The sequence below is a fragment of the Desmodus rotundus genome, chromosome 12 (genome assembly GCF_022682495.2).
Source record: "Desmodus rotundus isolate HL8 chromosome 12, HLdesRot8A.1, whole genome shotgun sequence".
Lineage (NCBI taxonomy): Eukaryota > Metazoa > Chordata > Mammalia > Chiroptera > Phyllostomidae > Desmodus > Desmodus rotundus.
This window is the reverse complement of record NC_071398.1, coordinates 61659031-61675827: the sequence shown is the minus strand read 5'-3', so window position 1 is coordinate 61675827 and position 16797 is coordinate 61659031. Positions and strand designations below refer to the sequence as shown.

At 56.6% G+C, this 16797-nt stretch overlaps 1 protein-coding gene and 1 long non-coding RNA gene across 5 annotated transcripts in view; one reads left to right on the top strand and one right to left on the bottom strand.

Moving 5' to 3' along the window:
* The window catches only part of DENND2D (DENN domain containing 2D), a 17362-nt gene extending 565 nt beyond the window's left edge, over positions 1-16797 (top strand). For 2 of the 4 annotated variants that reach the window (XM_045203644.2, XM_053915587.2), the window contains exons 2-12: positions 4309-4484; positions 5323-5435; positions 6167-6236; positions 7037-7114; positions 8151-8291; positions 9846-9994; positions 12129-12306; positions 14862-14903; positions 15278-15362; positions 15650-15889; positions 16340-16797. In XM_045203644.2, coding sequence (XP_045059579.2) covers positions 4309-4484; positions 5323-5435; positions 6167-6236; positions 7037-7114; positions 8151-8291; positions 9846-9994; positions 12129-12306; positions 14862-14903; positions 15278-15362; positions 15650-15889; positions 16340-16416 — 1349 coding nt within the window. In that variant the 3' untranslated portion in view covers positions 16417-16797. Of the gene's footprint in view, positions 1-3268; positions 3721-4308; positions 4485-5322; positions 5436-6166; positions 6237-7036; positions 7115-8150; positions 8292-9845; positions 9995-12128; positions 12307-14861; positions 14904-15277; positions 15363-15649; positions 15890-16339 lie in introns of all 4 variants that reach the window. The other 2 variants (XM_053915586.2, XM_053915585.2) reach the window with 2 other exon arrangements.
* Positions 3-1870, bottom strand: LOC128779702 (uncharacterized). Its single transcript, XR_008425790.1, has 3 exons — positions 1244-1870; positions 443-592; positions 3-196 (listed from the first exon to the last, which is right to left on the bottom strand). It is a non-coding gene; the product is annotated as an uncharacterized lncRNA (long non-coding RNA).

The following is a 16797-nucleotide window of genomic DNA, read 5'->3' as shown; positions in this document are numbered from 1 at the left end:
TTAGTGTCGGGCCGGGGCGCGGGGCAAGGGCGCGGTGGCAGCGCGGGGACCGGGGTTAGGACACAAGGTGACCGTGGCAGGGGCCGGGGCCGGAGGCGCGGAGTGTCGGGATCCGGGAGCAATCTGGGGAGGCTTCGGGAGGGCTGGGCAGGGCTCAGGTGAGCGGAGAGAGGGCGCGGGTAGGGGTGGACAGGGCCTGGTGGGGACAAGGTCGGAGGTCAGAGGAGTGGCTGGGCCCAGGGGGGTGAAAGAGGAGGCGGCCGGGCAGAGGAAACCGTGGTGGGGCCCCGGGGCCACGTGTCCTCCCATCCAGGAAGCTTGTGGTGCAACCGCAGGGTGCCTGGAGCTCCTTCCCGGGGGACCCCGCCCCAGCCCGGGGTGCCCGCCGCCCCGCCCTGCCCCGCCCCGCCGCGAGGCTCGCCCCTGCACAGCTAGCAGCTACCGGCCAGAAAAACCGGTCTCCCGGGCGACGTGGAGCCAGCTCCGCGGCAGCCGCAGAGTGTGAGAACGAGACAAGTCCCGCCTCCCGAGCCCCCTTGGTGAAGTGGGAAAGTCGATGCTCCTTTCCTTCTTTCTTAGCGGGGCCACCGCGCTTTGGAGAGAGGGCAAATAGGAATTCGTTCATTTTTTTTTCATTCATTCAGCAAACATTTATTGCTGCTTACCCCTAGCCAGTCCTGTGGCTGAGCAGCCGGAATCCTCAGCAGCTCTGCCCCGAGGTCCGGCTGTCAGAGGGGAACGCAGCCCATCCGACAGCGCAGACCCTCCCCACCACCCCAGCCCTGGCAAATGGAAAGGCTGAACCCAGCCACCCCCCCAACGTCCCAGCCCAGAGCTGGGGAGGCCTGGGGCTCCTGCCATCATCCCTGCCCTCCACCCCCAGCCCGCCGTGTTCTGCCTGAACACGGAGTTCATTCAGTATCTGTCGTTTCACCCTAACTGAGGCAGAGAGGTCAGAGGCCACGGTGGGGATAAAGGTCTGGGACTGTGCAGTGGCCGGAGCAGAATGCAGGGTGGGGCTGCTGTCCTCGCTGCCTGGGAAGGCACTGGCCTGGCCTTTCCTGGTCTCCCCTGGTCTCCCTCCACCCTGAGACAGCTGTGTGAGTGGAAGGAGCCCGCTTCCTCAGCCCAGAGGAGAAGGTCCAGTTGTTCCCACCTGCCCTGGCCCCTAAAACAAGGTGGTGATTGTGCCCGAGGCACCTCCTGGACGTTGAGGAACGGGAAGATCAGCAGTCAATACTACCTGTCCTGAGGTCTGCCACCTGCCAGGCCTGGGCAGTGTGCCCTTGCCATCTTCTGTACCTGGGGTCTGTCCTCCACCCTCCTGGGGAGCTCCAGGCGCCTCCAGGGCAGTTGTGTGGTAGGAGTGTGTGTGCATGTGTGTGCATGTGTGTGTACACACAGAGATGCGTAAATCATCCTGGCGGGAGGAGTGGCAACGGGGGTAGTCCTGAGTTGCCAGCAGCTGAGCAAGAAGAGGAGGGGCCGGATTTTCAGAGGAAGCTCGCAGAAACTCCTCTCACCGGCACTCTAGCTGGTTCTGGGACTTTCCTCAGGTAGCTGTGGGAGGAGTTTGCTTGTGGAGGAACAAGTGTAACCGGACTCCTGACTTCCTTAGAAAGGGTGGCTCCCTCCGCAATTAAAAACCCAGAGTAATGATTCCTTTCCAGGGCGCTGGGGATTAGCCCAGATGACCCAGATGAAACCTGTGTGTTTGACGGACGTGCCTCCTCGGCTGATAACCCCCCAGAAAGACAGAAGAAAGCCGTCTCCCTAGATGTCCTGGGCCTCAACCTCCAAGTCCGGTCACTTTATGTTTGAGTTTACGAGTTTTGCTGTGCTCTTGGCTAGCCTGATAAAGCAGGAGGGAGTGGGCTGTAAATTGCAACTCAAGGGATCCGGGGAAAAGAACCATCCCCCGAGGTTCTGGGATGGTCAGTGAAAAGATGTGCGTTCTCCAACGGGAGGCATCCCGCGTTTGTGGGACGTCCTGTGCGTGCTGCATCCAGAAGGCAGGAGCAAGGGCAAAGGACTCTCGCCATCCCACCCCCAGCAGGTCCTGTTAACAGTCCCTGGATTACTCTGTGCCTGTTTCCCCCTCTGTATCAGCCAGATGCCGATTCCTCAAACAGGTGGTGAGGATTGGGCGACAAGTCTGTGCAGGTTGTGAGGAGGGGTGGTGAGAGTGCTGAGTGTTTGGGGTCACTGTTCTCACCGTGACAGCATGCGTCACCTCCTTAGTTACGGCGATAGGGGTTCTCCCAGGAGTCCTGGCGGGACCACTGAGCGCTGGCTTCTATTAGTCCCAGGAAAGCTGGGTCCAAAGCTCTTAAGAGCAAGGTAGCCGTCTCCTCTATTCCAGCACCCCACTTTCTTCCAGCGGGCTGCTAACTCTCTGCGGGAGTGGCAGGCTCTGGCATCAAACGTTTTTAAAGCCTCCTGGCTTCTGTAGGGCGAAGCTTCCTGGCCAAAGTGCTTCTCTCCTACTTTGTGTGTTCACTCACTCGAGGTTTTCTGTGAGACTCCTAGGCGATTTATTGCTGTCCTGTCTCTTCCCCAGCCTCAGGACACAGCCTCCAGAAATCTCTAGAGCCCCAGGGGCCGGCTGCTCTGCTCTTAGCTTGGGCAGAACCGTTGACCTGTCCCAACAGAAAAAAAGTCTGAGCAGGAGTGGGGGTGGGGTGGAGATCACCCCGATGCTTTTGACTTTCACTGAGCGATCCTCAGGCTGCCGAGGCAACCAGTTCACCACTGTAGGCCAGGGACACTGTCCGAGCGGTGCCTCCAGTTTGCAAGAGGGATCCCCTGCTGGGGCCTGGAACAGGTCCCAGTGAGAGAGTCTGTCTCAGGAGGTGTTGCCAGGCTGAGAGAGAGGTGCTCCCTTGCAGATCGGAAATATCAGGAACTCTCAGCTCGGAGATGGACTTGCTTCCGGTTCACCACCAGGAGAGGAGGCTTTTAGTTTCGTCTTGATGTCCAGGTTTCCCTCAGACTGGAACAATTTCTCCGTTCTGATATCAGGGAAAGCAATGGCATCCATGCTGTGGGCAGTGTTTGGTCCTGTGCTCCTGCTTGCAACCCGGAAGTCCTGGAAGTTCCGACGTGCAGCAGGTGGCCTCGCAGGGGGTTGGGGCTGCTGTTGGCCAGGTTGAGACGCAAAAGGTCAAGAATCAAAGTTAGGGGCTAGGAGGTCAGGGTCCTGCGAGCAGCCCAGCAAGTTTCCAGTGCCTACGGTCTGATTTTATCTCTAATTCTTCTGTTTCCCGAGATTGTAAATAAACCCTCTACACAACCTGCAGCCCAGAATTGAAAGCCCGCAGCAGCTGGGCCTCGGAGGTGTTTACTCACGACCTTTTGTCTCACCACACCCTGGGGCTCTTGGGAGGAGCTGAGGTCTGAGCTGCCGAGCCAGGATGCTGCTGCCTCTGTCAGTGCGGGCGTCCTGCCGCCTTCCTGGGTCCCGTCACATCCTCCTTGCCCAACCATTGGGTGCCCAGGATGGAAACTGCTCCCCCTCATCTGGAAGACAACGTGGGGCTTGTCTTCACGGCGCTGTGGTCGGACGCTGAAGCAGCGGCCCCTTTCTCAGGCTTTCTGTAGCCAGCCTGTGTTGGAAGAAGGGCAGCGCCCCATGCCCTCACAGGCCCGGGAAGATGGAAGGACAAGGGGTAGGCGGGATGCTCAGGCTGTTCCGCAAACGGCTGCCTCGACTCCGAGCAGGTCTGGACTGGGTTGCTCACTTCCCTTTTTCCACGGTGACTCTCTTCCATGGGGCTGTTTCTTCCTTGAAATGCTTCTTTTTCTTCTTCCTATTGTATCTCCACCGCCACCTAGGGCCCCACGTGATTGGGCTGCAAGGCTTTCTGAGCTGGTTTCTAGAGCCTGTCAGTCCCCCTGCGGGAGGGATTGGTGTGGTCACAGCCAGCCACATGGCCATGGCTCTTCTGATTTAGTGAGTTCAGGGCTACTCAGTACACGCTGTTTCGGGCCCTGTGCTGGGCACCCTATAGGTGGGCAGAGTCTCTGTGGCACCCTGGGGCACAGGGCCTCCCAGGGCGCCTCCCCAGTACATTTCCTTGGCTTCCACATCAGTGGTTTCTTTTCTCCCCCTTGGCTCCGCGTGGTTTCACATCTCCCAGAGCAGGCCCGGAAACTGCCCACTTGGCCCTGGTCCTATTCTAGGATCTGAGGCCCTGGGCGTTGGTGGGGTGGGGGCGCAGTGAAGTGCCAAAGTTGCCTGCAGCCCTGCAGTCTCCACTTGGGGCACGCATCTCTGAGACACTGAGTGGGCACCACGTCTGGTTTTAGGATCTGTCCAGGGCAATCCGGGGGAAGCGGCGAAGGAGCCAGAAAGCGCCCCGGAGCACTGTCTGCCCGGCTTCGGCGGAGGGCAGCACTTCTTTGAATACCTCCTCGTGGTTTCCCTCAAAAAAAGGCGGTCAGGAGAGAGTTATGAGCCCACGATTACCTACCAGTTTCCCAAGGTAAGGACTGCAGGACGGGGTGGGGGCACGGAGGACAGGGTATCTGAGAGGCAGCAGGTGGTGGGGGGGCCCCTCTTTCTCTCTACCCAGCCCGGGCTGGCTCAGCCTGGAGCTGCCCTGAGCTTGCCCACTCCCGTCTCTCTGTAGGCCCGGCCCTGTGTTCTGTTATCACCCACAGAATCTAGGTCTGGCTTCTTTGCCAGGCCCTGACCTGGGTGCCCTAGCTGGGAAACTAGGCTAGTTCTTCTGCCCCTTTCTGGACCTCCTAGTTCTCCCAGATTCCATCCCCAGCCACCCATCTCTATAGAGAAGCTTACCTTCTACCAGAGCTCCTTGCAGGCATCCCTTCCCTGGGCTGGGTGGTAAGGAGAGGGTGGGGTAGCCACACGCTGGGCTCCTCGTCTGTTCCTGCACTGGGTGACAGAGATTTTCATTGACCCTGAAAGTGTGACAAGTGAGCTGGCTGTGTGTCTTTGCTGATGTGGTATGTCACTGACGTGGTCCCTGCAAGGAGGCTGGGCGGTCCCTGGGCCTTCTGTGTTCAGGTGTGGCCCTGGTCCCCGTCCTGACTACGCAGATCCTCAAGACACTGAAGTCTAACTCTGGCTCATGTAGATCTGGCTCAGGAGGGGCTGTTTAAGCCCTGGGGTGGTTCCAGCCAGACCCAGAACCGAGTCCCTGTGTAGAGTGACCAGCAGAGGCACACTTTGACCCCACGCCAATGGAAAGCTTATTCTCAGACTGCTTTAGAGCCTCAGAAGGTGCCCACCTGCCCTCCAGCCCTCTCTGGCCGCACCCACGTGCACCGTGGGCTCATCTCCTTTCCTGTCCCTTCCAGCGGGAGAACCTGCTTCGGGGCCAGCAGGAGGAGGAGGAGCGGCTGCTCAGTGCCATCCCTTTGTTTTGCTTCCCAGATGGGAACGAGTGGGCACCACTCACTGAGTATCCCAGGTAACTGCTTGGCCCTGAGACGGGGACTCGGATTGAGGGGGAAGGGACAATGTGAGCCTTGTGGCTCCTGTGGTCCCCTCACTTGGTGTAAATGCCCATTTGTCACCAACGTTCTTCCTGATTGGGAGGGATTCCATTGATTCATTTATAACCATCTTGCCTGGTTATAAGACCAAGGATCTTGGTCTTGATCTTCCCTCAAGACCAAGGATCTTAGCTAACCTGGTTGACCAGTTAGCTCTGAGAAGAGAAGGGTGAGATTCCCTCGGCCATGCTAGGAGTGGCAGACTCTGTGTTTTCACTCTGCCACTGTCAGAAGCTGGACTTAGAAGAAGGCCCTTGGCCTCTAAGAAGGTGGCTTAGCAAAGTCCCTGATAGAATGAGCCCTGGAATTTGGCTGTGAGTTCGAATTTTGGCTTTACCACATATGAGTTGAATGACCTCAGATAAGAAGCATTCCTCCGCCTCAGTTCCTTCAACTTTAAAGTGGGCATAATCATCAAACCTGTCTCAGAGGGTTGTTCTAAGAATTAAATGAGATGAGGCATTTGGAGCTTGACATCAATAAGCACCGAATACATTCCTTGTGCTGTTACCGCGCTCATGACTAATTGGCAGCTCTGTGAGTCCTTCTCACCACCCCCTCACCCCCCTCTGCTCCCCCACAACGCCGACCACCGTCTGTCTTACAGCCTAGCGAGCAAATGAACATCTCGTGTGCTCTTCCTCAGGGAGACCTTCTCCTTCGTCCTGACCAACGTGGACGGGAGCAGAAAGATCGGATACTGCAGGCGCCTCTTGGTCTGTGCAGCTCAGAATTGCCCCCTCCTCTCGGCAGCCTGCTCAGCTCCACAGCTGGGCTGGCTCAAGCCTTAGGTGCCCAAGCCCAGGCTCCCTGGCAGTGGTAGTTGTAGTGAGAGCCCAGCCCAGCACCGACAGCCATGTTAGTGCCCCCTACAGCCCCTCAGGGACAGGGACACATGCCACTGCCCTCCCGCCCAAGGGGCCCTCTGCCAGCCCTGCTGTGGTCTTTGCTCTCCCCACTCAAACTGGTTGCCCTTGGTGGGAGGCTCCAGCCTACTCCTCTGGGCCTTCTCATCCAGGCCTCAGGGCCTTGGCCCTGGGGCCTCCCAGAGCACAGACCGGAATTTGAACACCTACTCTGGCTCTCAGGGGTCTCCAGGTCACTTTCAAGGTGTTGTCCTCCCTCTCCATTTCCTCATCCTGCAACACACTTGTCCCCTGTCTCTGCTGACCCCAGATGATGGCAGTGCTTGCCTGTGAGCCCACCAGCCCCCTTTGACTTTGGCGGCCACTCTGGCCTCCTTGCAGCCTAGGCCATGAGCGGGGCCTCTGCACAGCCAGGCCTTCCTCTACCCGGCCCACCTTTGACCTCGAGTCCCCCAGCCCCAGCCACCAGCCTTGTGGGTGGGGACTCAGGGGCGGGGATGGGTGATAAGAAATAAACAGATGGAGGCCACAGGTAGAGATATAGGACAGATACAGGAACATGAGGGGGGCAGTGGGGAGGCAAGTAGCAGGGGCATGGGCAAAGGCCCTGGGGGGGACCGCACCCCTGAAGGAGGCTCTCTGTCCCCCAGCCCGCCGGCCCTGGCCCTCGGCTCCCCAAGGTGTACTGCATCATCAGCTGCATTGGCTGCTTCGGCCTGTTCTCCAAGGTAGGGCCCCAGCGGGATTCCTCGGGGACCTGTCGTGCCTGTTCAGCTGCCTGACCTGCCAAGCTCCCTAAGCCTTTAGGGAGAGCCGCCCTCACAGCCGGGGTCAGGCAAGGCCCACGTGGGAAAACTGAGGCAGATGGGCTCGGACTTGACTTTAGAGAAGACTGAGAACTGAATCCAGGAGACCATCTGCCCTGCTGAGTGCCCAGGGCTCCCACTCTGGTCAGGTCGGAAAGCAGCTGGAGGACAGTGGGAGGGGCCCCAGGTTAGGGATGGGGAGTTTTCTGTTTCTTCGTCTGTCAAATACATATAAAGACCCCGCACCTTCCTATCTTACGGTTGGTATGAGGCTCAGGTGGCGTGGTCCGTGAGAAAGGCAGAGCTCTAAGAAATGTGGAGACAATTGTCGAACAACGTCAGACTCCCTCCCACTCCTCCCTGGGCAGTAGGGATGTCGGGGCCTCCAGGACTTCTGCTGGAGCTCCTCTGAGAGCCAGCACCCCCGAGTTGGGCTCAGAGCGGGCCCTCAGAGTGGACGGGGCGCAAGGTGTGCTCTGCCCCGAGCCGGACCCTCGGAGGATGAAGGCAGGGCACTCTGCAGCCCCTGCTCGGGTGGAGCATTCATCTTCCCAGGGTGCTGGGGGACAGAGGCTGGCCCTGGCCCTGGGGACTACCCAGTGGAAGTTGGAGGGCAGAGTGGTGCCTGAGAGGACCAGCCTCCTAGGTTCCCACTGCACCCAACATGAATGAAGTGGTATCCCTGTGGTCGATGTGTTTACTCCAGGATGACTTCCTGGAGGAGGCAGTTTATGCTTATGTTAGGAGAAGGGGGAATATGGATGGGTTGAGGGAGGATGAAGAGGAGAGGCTGGGAAAGAGCACTAGGCTGGTCCGTGCCAGGGTAAAGGGAGAAAGGACCAGCTGGTGAAGGGGCTGCCAAGATCCATGAAGATTGGCTGGACCAGCGCGGGAGCCTCACACACTGGGTGTCCACTGCCTCCCTTTGAGCCAGGCCTCCCGTGGTCCCTTTCCGCAGATCCTGGATGAGGTGGAGAAGAGGCATCAGATTTCCATGGCGGTCATCTACCCATTCATGCAGGGCCTCCGGGAGGCGGCCTTCCCTGCTCCCGGGAGGACTGTCACTCTCAAGAGCTTCATCCCCGACTCGGGCACTGAGGTGGGTTCCAAAGAGCGGGCTTCTCTGATGTCTCTAATCTCAGCCCTTCCGTTCACCGGGTTAGCACACAGAGAAATGGAGCCAAGCTTGGGGACTGGGTCTTGGCTGGGTTTATTGGCAGAGCTGAAAATCAAACCCCAGGTTTCTGGTCCTCCCAACCTGATGCTTATAAGGACCTGGTCACTGTTTAAGCCACCATGACATTTTTTAAAATAGATTTTATTTATTTATTTTTAGAGAGGGGAAGGGAGGGAGAGAGAGAGAAGGAGGGAAACATCAATGTGTGGTTGCCTCCTGCGCGCCACCTACTGGAGACCTGGCCCGCAACACAGGCATGTGCCCTGACTGGGAATCGAACCAGTGGCCCTTTGGTTCACAGGTGGGTGCTCAACCCACTGAGCCACACCAGCCAGGGCAAGTCTTTTATTTATAACAAATAAACCATGTGAGCTGAGGCTCCTGGTGCTAGAATGGACTATGCCCCCAGCCCCCAACCTGCCCCTTGCCTTCACACCCCACCCTCGTTTTCCTGCATCTCCACCTGTGGGCTCCATCTGTCTATGTCTTATCGCCCTCCCCAGCCCTGAGTCCCCACCCCTGAGTCCCCACCCATACCACAGGTGGTGCCATTGTTTTCAGGAACTAAGCAGACAGAGCAGAAAGTAGAACATTGGTTCTTGCTTTTGTTTTTTAAAAATTTAATAGCTTTTTCCCTTTTTATTGAATGTATTGGGGTGACACTGGCTAACAAAATCATACAGGTTTCCGGTGCCCAGTTCCACAACCCGTCCTCTGTACACTGTATCGTGTGTTCACCACCCCGTGTCAGGTCTCCTTCCATCACCACTTATCCAGAGCACTGCTTTAAGAATTGCAGTGCTGGCTCCCTTCCCCTGGATGACTGCGGGTCCCTCTGATCCTTGGCTCCCCCATATGTAAACCTGGGGAGGGGCTGGGCTTTTTCACTGACTCAAAACGTAAGTGTAGAATGTTTGCTGGGCACCGAGCTTCACTAGTTTCTGGCTCTTACATGGTGAATGAAATGAACCTCATGGAGCTAAAAGTCTGGTGGGGGAGACGGACGTTAAATAAGGAAACAGACGAATGTATCATTAAGAACTGTATGATTGTGACGAAAGGGGGAAGAAAACCGGGTGCTGCATGAGAAATGACAGAGAACACACATCGCCTCAGGTGGCCAAGGAGGGCCTCTGAGACTTGAGGGGCACAAGAAGGAAGGGAGAAGGGCAGTGCAGGGAGGCCCTAACCCGGAAAGTGCAGGACATGCCCGAGGACAGGAAGGAGGTGATGGAGTGGAGCCTGACCGGGGAGGTGGCGCTCTGTGAGGCTACGACGGAGGCAGGACCTTGTGGGCCATGCGAGGGAGGACAACGTCTCTGGTACCCCCAGGCAGAGGGAACCCAAGGGTGGGTTTTTCTCAGAACTAGGAGCAGATCCACCCCTGTGGGGACAGCGGCGGCCGGCAGCGGCCCAGCACTCTGGGGTCTGCGAGATGTCTCAGTGGTGACACCCTCTCTCTCTGGTTTCCCCAAGTTCATCTCCTTGACACGGCCCCTGGACTCCCACCTGGAGCACGTGGACTTCAGTTCTCTGCTGCAGTGTCTCAGTTTTGAACAGATTCTTCAGATCTTTGCCTCAGCGGTGCTGGAGAGAAGAATCATCTTCCTGGCTGAAGGTCTCAGGTGGGTCTGGCCACCGAGCAGCTCAGCTGTGCGGCGTGGCATCCTCGGGGTCCTCAAAGGGTCAGGCGGTAGGACCCGTGTGCTCCCGCTTCTGGGTCTTGATCTGTGCTGCTCCTGCCTCCAAACTCGACTGGGGCCCAAGCTGCAGGAGGGGTCCGATGTAGCCCTGAGAAGGCTCTGACGTTCGCAGGGACAGCCCGGGTGGACACCCTGCGGGTGGGTGCAGGTATGAGTCTGCTCTTGGAAGGCTGAGGGAGGGAAGGAGGGCAGGGACGGGGCAGGAAGGAACATAATGGAATTAAGCTCAAGGCCATTATCCACAATGACAAACACATGTCATCTATCCAGTCACTCGCTCACTCAACACTTACTGGGTGTCAGCTGTTTGTCATATGCCAAGCAGTCAGGAGGATACAGACGAACAAGAGATGGTCTTTGTCCTTAAGGGGATGTAGAATTCTCCAGAAGTCGAAAGCATAGGTGTTCAACGAGCAGAAGGGGGTTCAAATCCTGTTGTTCCGCCTCAGCTGTGTGGTTCCCTTAGGTTAGCTGCTTCGCTTCCGGAAGTCACGACCTTCTTGTGGGGAAGATGGGGGAGAAAATGGTCAGACCTACCTCATTAGGTTGTGGCCAGGATTAAATAGTCCACGTCAGGTGCACGTAGTAAGCGAGAGCTGTCACTCTGAATAATAAGCTCCCAGTTCAGTGTGCCCCTATGAGTTGTCACGTCAGGGCACTGCCGTGTCTTGGTCTGAGAAAGACAGGGGGAGACACGGGACAGAGAGAGAAGGAAAAAACGTCACAGAAAAGTAGCAGGTCCGCCTTCTCTTTGTGCCTGGGGAGGGAGAAACCCCGTGGACAACTGTGGCTCTACCTTTTAGGGAAGAAGGAGAAAAGGATGTGAGGGACCCAAATGTTAGGCCAGAGACGGTCAGGTGAATGTTACAGCTTTTAGACAAAAGCAGGCTTGGGCAGGGAGTGGGTTGAAGGCACTGGTTGCGGGCGAATCCGTGAGGGAAGTGGTGTAACCCCGTGCTTTGGCCATAGCTCCTCCCCTCCCAGCCCTGCAGGGAAAGGCCTGTGGGGCTGCAGCCAGGGTGCTGGCCCTTCCCCTCCCATCCGTGCTTAGGAAGTGAACGTGACCGCAGGTGTCAGCAGCCTGGACGGGGAAGCCTGCCAGGACTTCCCTCTCAGACCTTAACTTTCTCCGGGAGATCCCACCTCTCCCCACTTCCTTCCCACACCCGTGGTCGGATTCCTGAAATGCAGGCAGGGAGGGCACTTCCAGGCAGCCCGAGCCTGGGTGAGACCGTCGGACACTCACTCAGGAAGTGCTATGCTAGCTTGAGAGCAAGAACTGGAACAAGGTTTCCGCATCTGTGTTTTCATTGGCTGTGGTTTGGGGGTCACCAGGAGAGATGAGGAGCCGTGGAAGCTGGTGGGGACCAGAGAAGAGTGGGGTTATGCGTGTGTGTTGGGCGGGGGGAGTGGGTGAGGAGTTGGCCTGAGTTGGGACTTAGGAAGTAATTACCCGGGAAGGCTTCACTGGAAAGAGCCGAGGGCCCCTCTGCGGGACTTTCCGGGTAGGAATTGCTGGGAGAGGTTCCTGGAAGCCAGGAATTTCCCAGGCTAACTCCGGCACCGGCCTGGTAACTTGAAGTAACCTCGAGTGGCCAGAGGGAGCCGTGAGAGGTAAACATTGCGCCCCAATGTTTACATGTTTGTCTCCTTAACTACACTGTGAGTTCCTTAAAAGCAGCTCAGTGTCTTGCACTTCCCGGTATCCACACCCTTAGCACAGTGGTGAGCACACAGAAGGGGCTCCGTGGATGATCTGTCTGAGTGAAGGCATTTCTCTGCCCTCCTCTCTTCAGAGCCACTTTTATTTTTGTCCAGTAGTGAGCTCAGAAGCCTGAGAAAGAGGGACCGAGAGGCCCCGTCCTGCAGCGCAGCCGCAGCCTCTCCGGGTCCCCGCTCTGCCCTCCTGGCTGCGAAGACTCCCACGCGACTAGCGTGGCATCAGACCCGCTTCTGCACCTGCGCCGGCAGCGGCGCGAAGCAGCCGCTGTGGGTGGTGGGCAGCAAGGGGGGCCTGGGGGCGGCTCTGACTCTCGTTCTCTGTGCCCGTCCCCAGCACCCTGTCTCAGTGTATCCACGCCGCCGCCGCGCTGCTTTACCCCTTCAGCTGGGCACACACCTACATCCCTGTCGTCCCCGAGAGCCTTCTGGCCACTGTCTGCTGCCCCACTCCGTTCATGGTCGGAGTCCAAATGCGCTTCCAGCAGGAGGTTATGGAGAGCCCCATGGAAGAGGTACGACCCAGTAGGAAGAAGCCACGATCTGGGGCCAGGCAGACCTGGATTCGAACCCCAGCTCTGCTCCTCAGGGCTGTGTGATCTGGGGCAAGTTGCTTCACCTCCTGAAGGCTGAGCTGCTTCTTCCATAAAATGGGGATGATGGTGTCCAATTCCTCAGGATTCTAGGGGAAATCACCCACGTGAAGTTCCTTGCTGGTGCCGACACATAGTTGACGCTCAGTGTCAGCTCTCTCCTCCTGTGATTTCCCTTTGGCCTTCAAGGACAGCATGTAGCTTCCTGAGGGGTCAGCCAACCACCCTAGGCCAGCTGGTCCCACTGAACAGGCCCTGGGGTGACCGCTGTCCCATCCGAATGGATGAGCACAGCTGGTCTACACAACACACACCCCCCTGGAATTCACACACATTCCTTGGACGTGAGCTAACAAATGTAGCCCTACTGAAAACCAAATTTTGAAAATGCAGATTTTTGTAGCATGAGCTGTCTTTCTGGTGAGCTCAGAGCTCCGTTGACAATCAGGGTATAGCCCTCCGATTTTGCCAGCTTATTCCAGGGCAGTGCCCCAGACACCCCAAAGGGCTCAGGGGTGTAAACAGACACTCAGAGCATACGTTGATCTCCAGTGTTGGAAAGACATCTCAAAACCTGTGTCCTGCTTGGAGCTGTCAGTAGGAGCTGCCAAGGATTAGCATGTTACGTATCTTAAGCAAGAGCTACCTAGGTCTGTGTGTCTGCACTGGCTGACCTTGACTCTGTCTCCATCCAAATGTCCATCCAGTGGAGATTTTGGAGGCACAGGGAGAACCCAGAGTGTTGCTGGGAAGGAAAGAATTGTTTCCCTTCCTTGCTTCCTGGCCCTTCCAGCCCTCCTCAGAACTGCTGAGTACACACGCCCTTTGAACGAGCCCTTGCCTTGTGACTAACTAGGACAGAGTGTCAGCCCTGTGTTTAGCAATAAGACCTAAAATGTCTCAATATCATTAGTTATGAAACTTCCTGACACTGCAGCTCTAGCTTTTCAGAAGCTGTGGCTCCTCCCCGAGAGGGCCGGGCAGGAAGACACCCCAAGGCCAGCAGGACTCAGCTCCTGCCACTCAACAGCCTTGGCCTACTTTCTGCCTCAGTAGCTGCTCTGAAATGGGCAGGGGCTATGGTGGGTGTGGGGGCCTCCCTGGCTCCCCACATAAGCTTTCTGGAAGGGATTACTTGGCAGTAATATACCCAAATACCAGAAAGATTTGGGGCAACAACTTGACAGGAACAAGGTCTTCACCCTCACGCTTAGCTCCCACCCCCTGAAACAAACAGTGTTCCCTGAATGAAGCACGTGAGCCGGTGCGCAGTGCCTTCAGGTGTGGACTGGTTGACTTCTCTCGCCTGCGCATGGCTCATTATGTGCCTGCTCCGTCCCTTGGCTCACTATCCAGTCCCCCCTTTCCCTTTTATTTGGAATAAGGGAGCACGGGGGAATCATTCATCCAATTGTCAAGTGCAAAGGGTCCAAACTGAAAAGAGGAGCCCAGCAGGCATGTAAGTGACCAACTCAGGTCACTTGGGCAGTGTGGGGGAGGGGGTGGGGCAAACTGTTGAGCACGTGCCAAGCCCAAGGGGGCAACTGCACTCAGCTCCCTCCTGCATGCTGTTCTTTAGAAATGAGGGCCAGTGTTAGACTTCCTGACTTTTCAAAAGCCCCAAGTCCAAATTTTATGTGAAATTTTCCAATTTAAACATTGGAAACAAATTCAGTTGTTTGAGAATGCTCTGAGGATCCGAGAAACAAGAGCTGCAGGTTGGGATCCCACCGGTGGGATGGCTCTTAGTAACGCCCACCCTTGGGCAGGGATGGAACCGGGCGGGACTCAGGCCCCCTGGTCCCAGCCCCGCCTCACCTGCAGCCTCTAGACACGTGGTCTCCCCACTGCCTTTCCTTCCCTCTTCCTGTCGACCCTGCGCTCATTTTCTTCTCTGGCTGTTTCCCAAAGCTCGGAGGGAGTTTTTAGCCTGCTGCAAGCATGTGCAGGTGGGAAGATGTCCATCTCGTCCTAACGCTGCCCCGAGGGAGGGGGCGACGGCGCGTGTAGAGAGAGGGACGGCACCCTGAGGATGGGGCACTCTGGGCCTGGAGCTGGCTCTGCTATTGTCAGCAGTTGGACCTCAGGCTTCTTCTTTGAGTCGGGATATACCTGCCTCCACAGGACTGTTGGGAGGGTGAAATGAGATAAATGTGCAAAGCACTTACCTTTAAATATTCCACCTATAGAAACAATTACTCAGTGTTAACTAAGGGAGGAGAGGCTATGATGTCTCCATATTGTGTTCCCCTTCTCTCCCAGCTGTGTCCCCTTTCCCCTTTCCTACACCCTCATCCCCTCTCCCAGGGAAGGGCACTGACATTTCCAAACTGGAATGGTGAGAAGGGAGTGTCAGACAGGAAATGAGAACTGAAGAGGCTGATTTTGTTGCTACTTGGGCTGAAATGGTCACATAGGTCCTTCTGAGGTTTGTGAAGACAGGGGAAGAGATAAAGCCGTTTCTGTGTTTCTTTCAGGTCCTGCTGGTGAATCTTTGTGAAGGAACCTTCTTAAAGTCAGTGAGTATCTGGGCTCTCTGCAGGCCCACCACCAACCCCCCCACTCTAGTCTCATCCACGCTCCACTTTTCCAACTTAAGTACTTTTGTTGAGCGGGAACCCATGTTCAAAGGACCTCTCCTCTCAAGGAGCCCACGACAGACACCCAGGTGACTCCACGACAAGGCAGTCCGTGTCAGAGCGAGGGCAGAACCCCAGTTCTACCAGAGGGGTCGAGAGGAAACTTACTAGTGTTTACAAACTGAAGACCAGGAAGCTGTGTCTGTTGTTCTTCTCCTGTGTGGCCGATTATTGATTTGGGGGTGGAGTGGGGTGCTCCCTTCACACCGCCTCCCTCACTGCTTGACCTCTGAGCTGACTCTGTCCCCTATCAGGTTGGTGACGAAAAAGACATCCTACCACCCAAGCTTCAGGACGACATCTTGAACTCTCTCGGTCAGGGGACCAGTGAGTTACAGAGTAAGTCCGAGGCCCCTCTTATTTTAGGTTTCTCCGCAAATCCTGACGGGACGATTCCAGAACTGAAAATGAACCTACTCAGCAGGCCTGGGCCAGTCCCAGAGGCCTGGGTCCCAGGGCAAGCCTGAGCTTTTCTTCTTCCTCAGCAGTGGTAGGGAACCCGTACCGAGCCTCCCACTCTAATGAGTCAATCAGTAATTATGAGCCACCCCCCGCCCCACCCCGTTCCCCGGAGCTTTCAGCCTGCTTCTGCTACCCTGAGGTGGCCTGTGTGTGTCCCCTCGCAGCTTCAGAAAAAATCAACGAGCACGTTTCAGGCCCTTTTGTGCAGTTCTTTGTCAAGACTGTGGGTCACTATGCTTCCCATATCAAGCGGGAGGCAAGTGGGCAAGGCCACTTCCAAGAACGGGCCTTCTGCAAGGCTCTGACCTCCAAGGCCAAGCGGCGGTTCGTGAAGAAGTTCGTGAAGACACAGCTCTTCTCCCTTTTCATCCAGGAAGCCGAGAAGAGCAAGAACCCTCCTGCAGGTACGTCCCTATCACCGAAGCCACAGGGTCTCTGCCCCTAAGAGAGGTGTGGCCCCAGGAAGCCACAGGGGCAGCCCCTAAGAGAGGTGTGGCCCTAGGAACGTCTGATTTTATTAGTGCAGTTGTAAGGAAATCCCTGAAGCCCCAGGACATGCCCTCTGGGCTGACATTTTGTAGAAGTTGCTCTCTTCCTCAGCCAGCAGGAGCTCCTTGCCCTTTGAGTCTGGAGCTAATTCCTACTAATTATTCCGTGTAGGCCTGTTTTGGGGCCAAATGGAGTAGTGGCTTTCCAGAGGCCTGGAGGGCGTGGGAGTTCCCCAGCAGGAATGTGGGTGTAGCAGGGGAGACTGGGGAGCAGAGGATGGAAAGCTCTTTCGGATTCTGGCCCCCGAGCCCTCCAGCCTGCTGGGCCAGATTAGACGCCTTTTACACCTGCATCTGAACCCACAGGCTATTTCCAGCGGAAGATACTTGAATATGAGGAACAGAAGAAACAGAAGAACTCAAGGGAAAGGACGGTGAAGTAAGACCTGCAGTGAATAGCGCTGACTCGATCTACAGGCCAGTTTTGCACTCTGGCCTGGGCCAACGTGGTGGGACTGGTGAGGCGCTCAGCCCTGGAAGTGCAGTCTCCTTCTGCGTCTTGCTTCAAGCCGGTGTCTAGAGTTTGGGATCCTTGGAATCTGCTTTCTCGAGACTTTGGAAGGCCTTGACCTCTGAGCTCACAGAGCAGCGCTCACCTTCTGCAGAGGTGATGCAGAGCAGGGAGCAGCAGCACAGGTGTTAGAGAGACTTAGAAGCTGCTGGAGCCGCCCTGCCCCAGGAGCCGCCATTACCAAATCCTCCATGGAAAGCAGTTGTGGACACGTGAGGATAAGAATAAAATGAAAATCTTCTTGTTGTTTGTA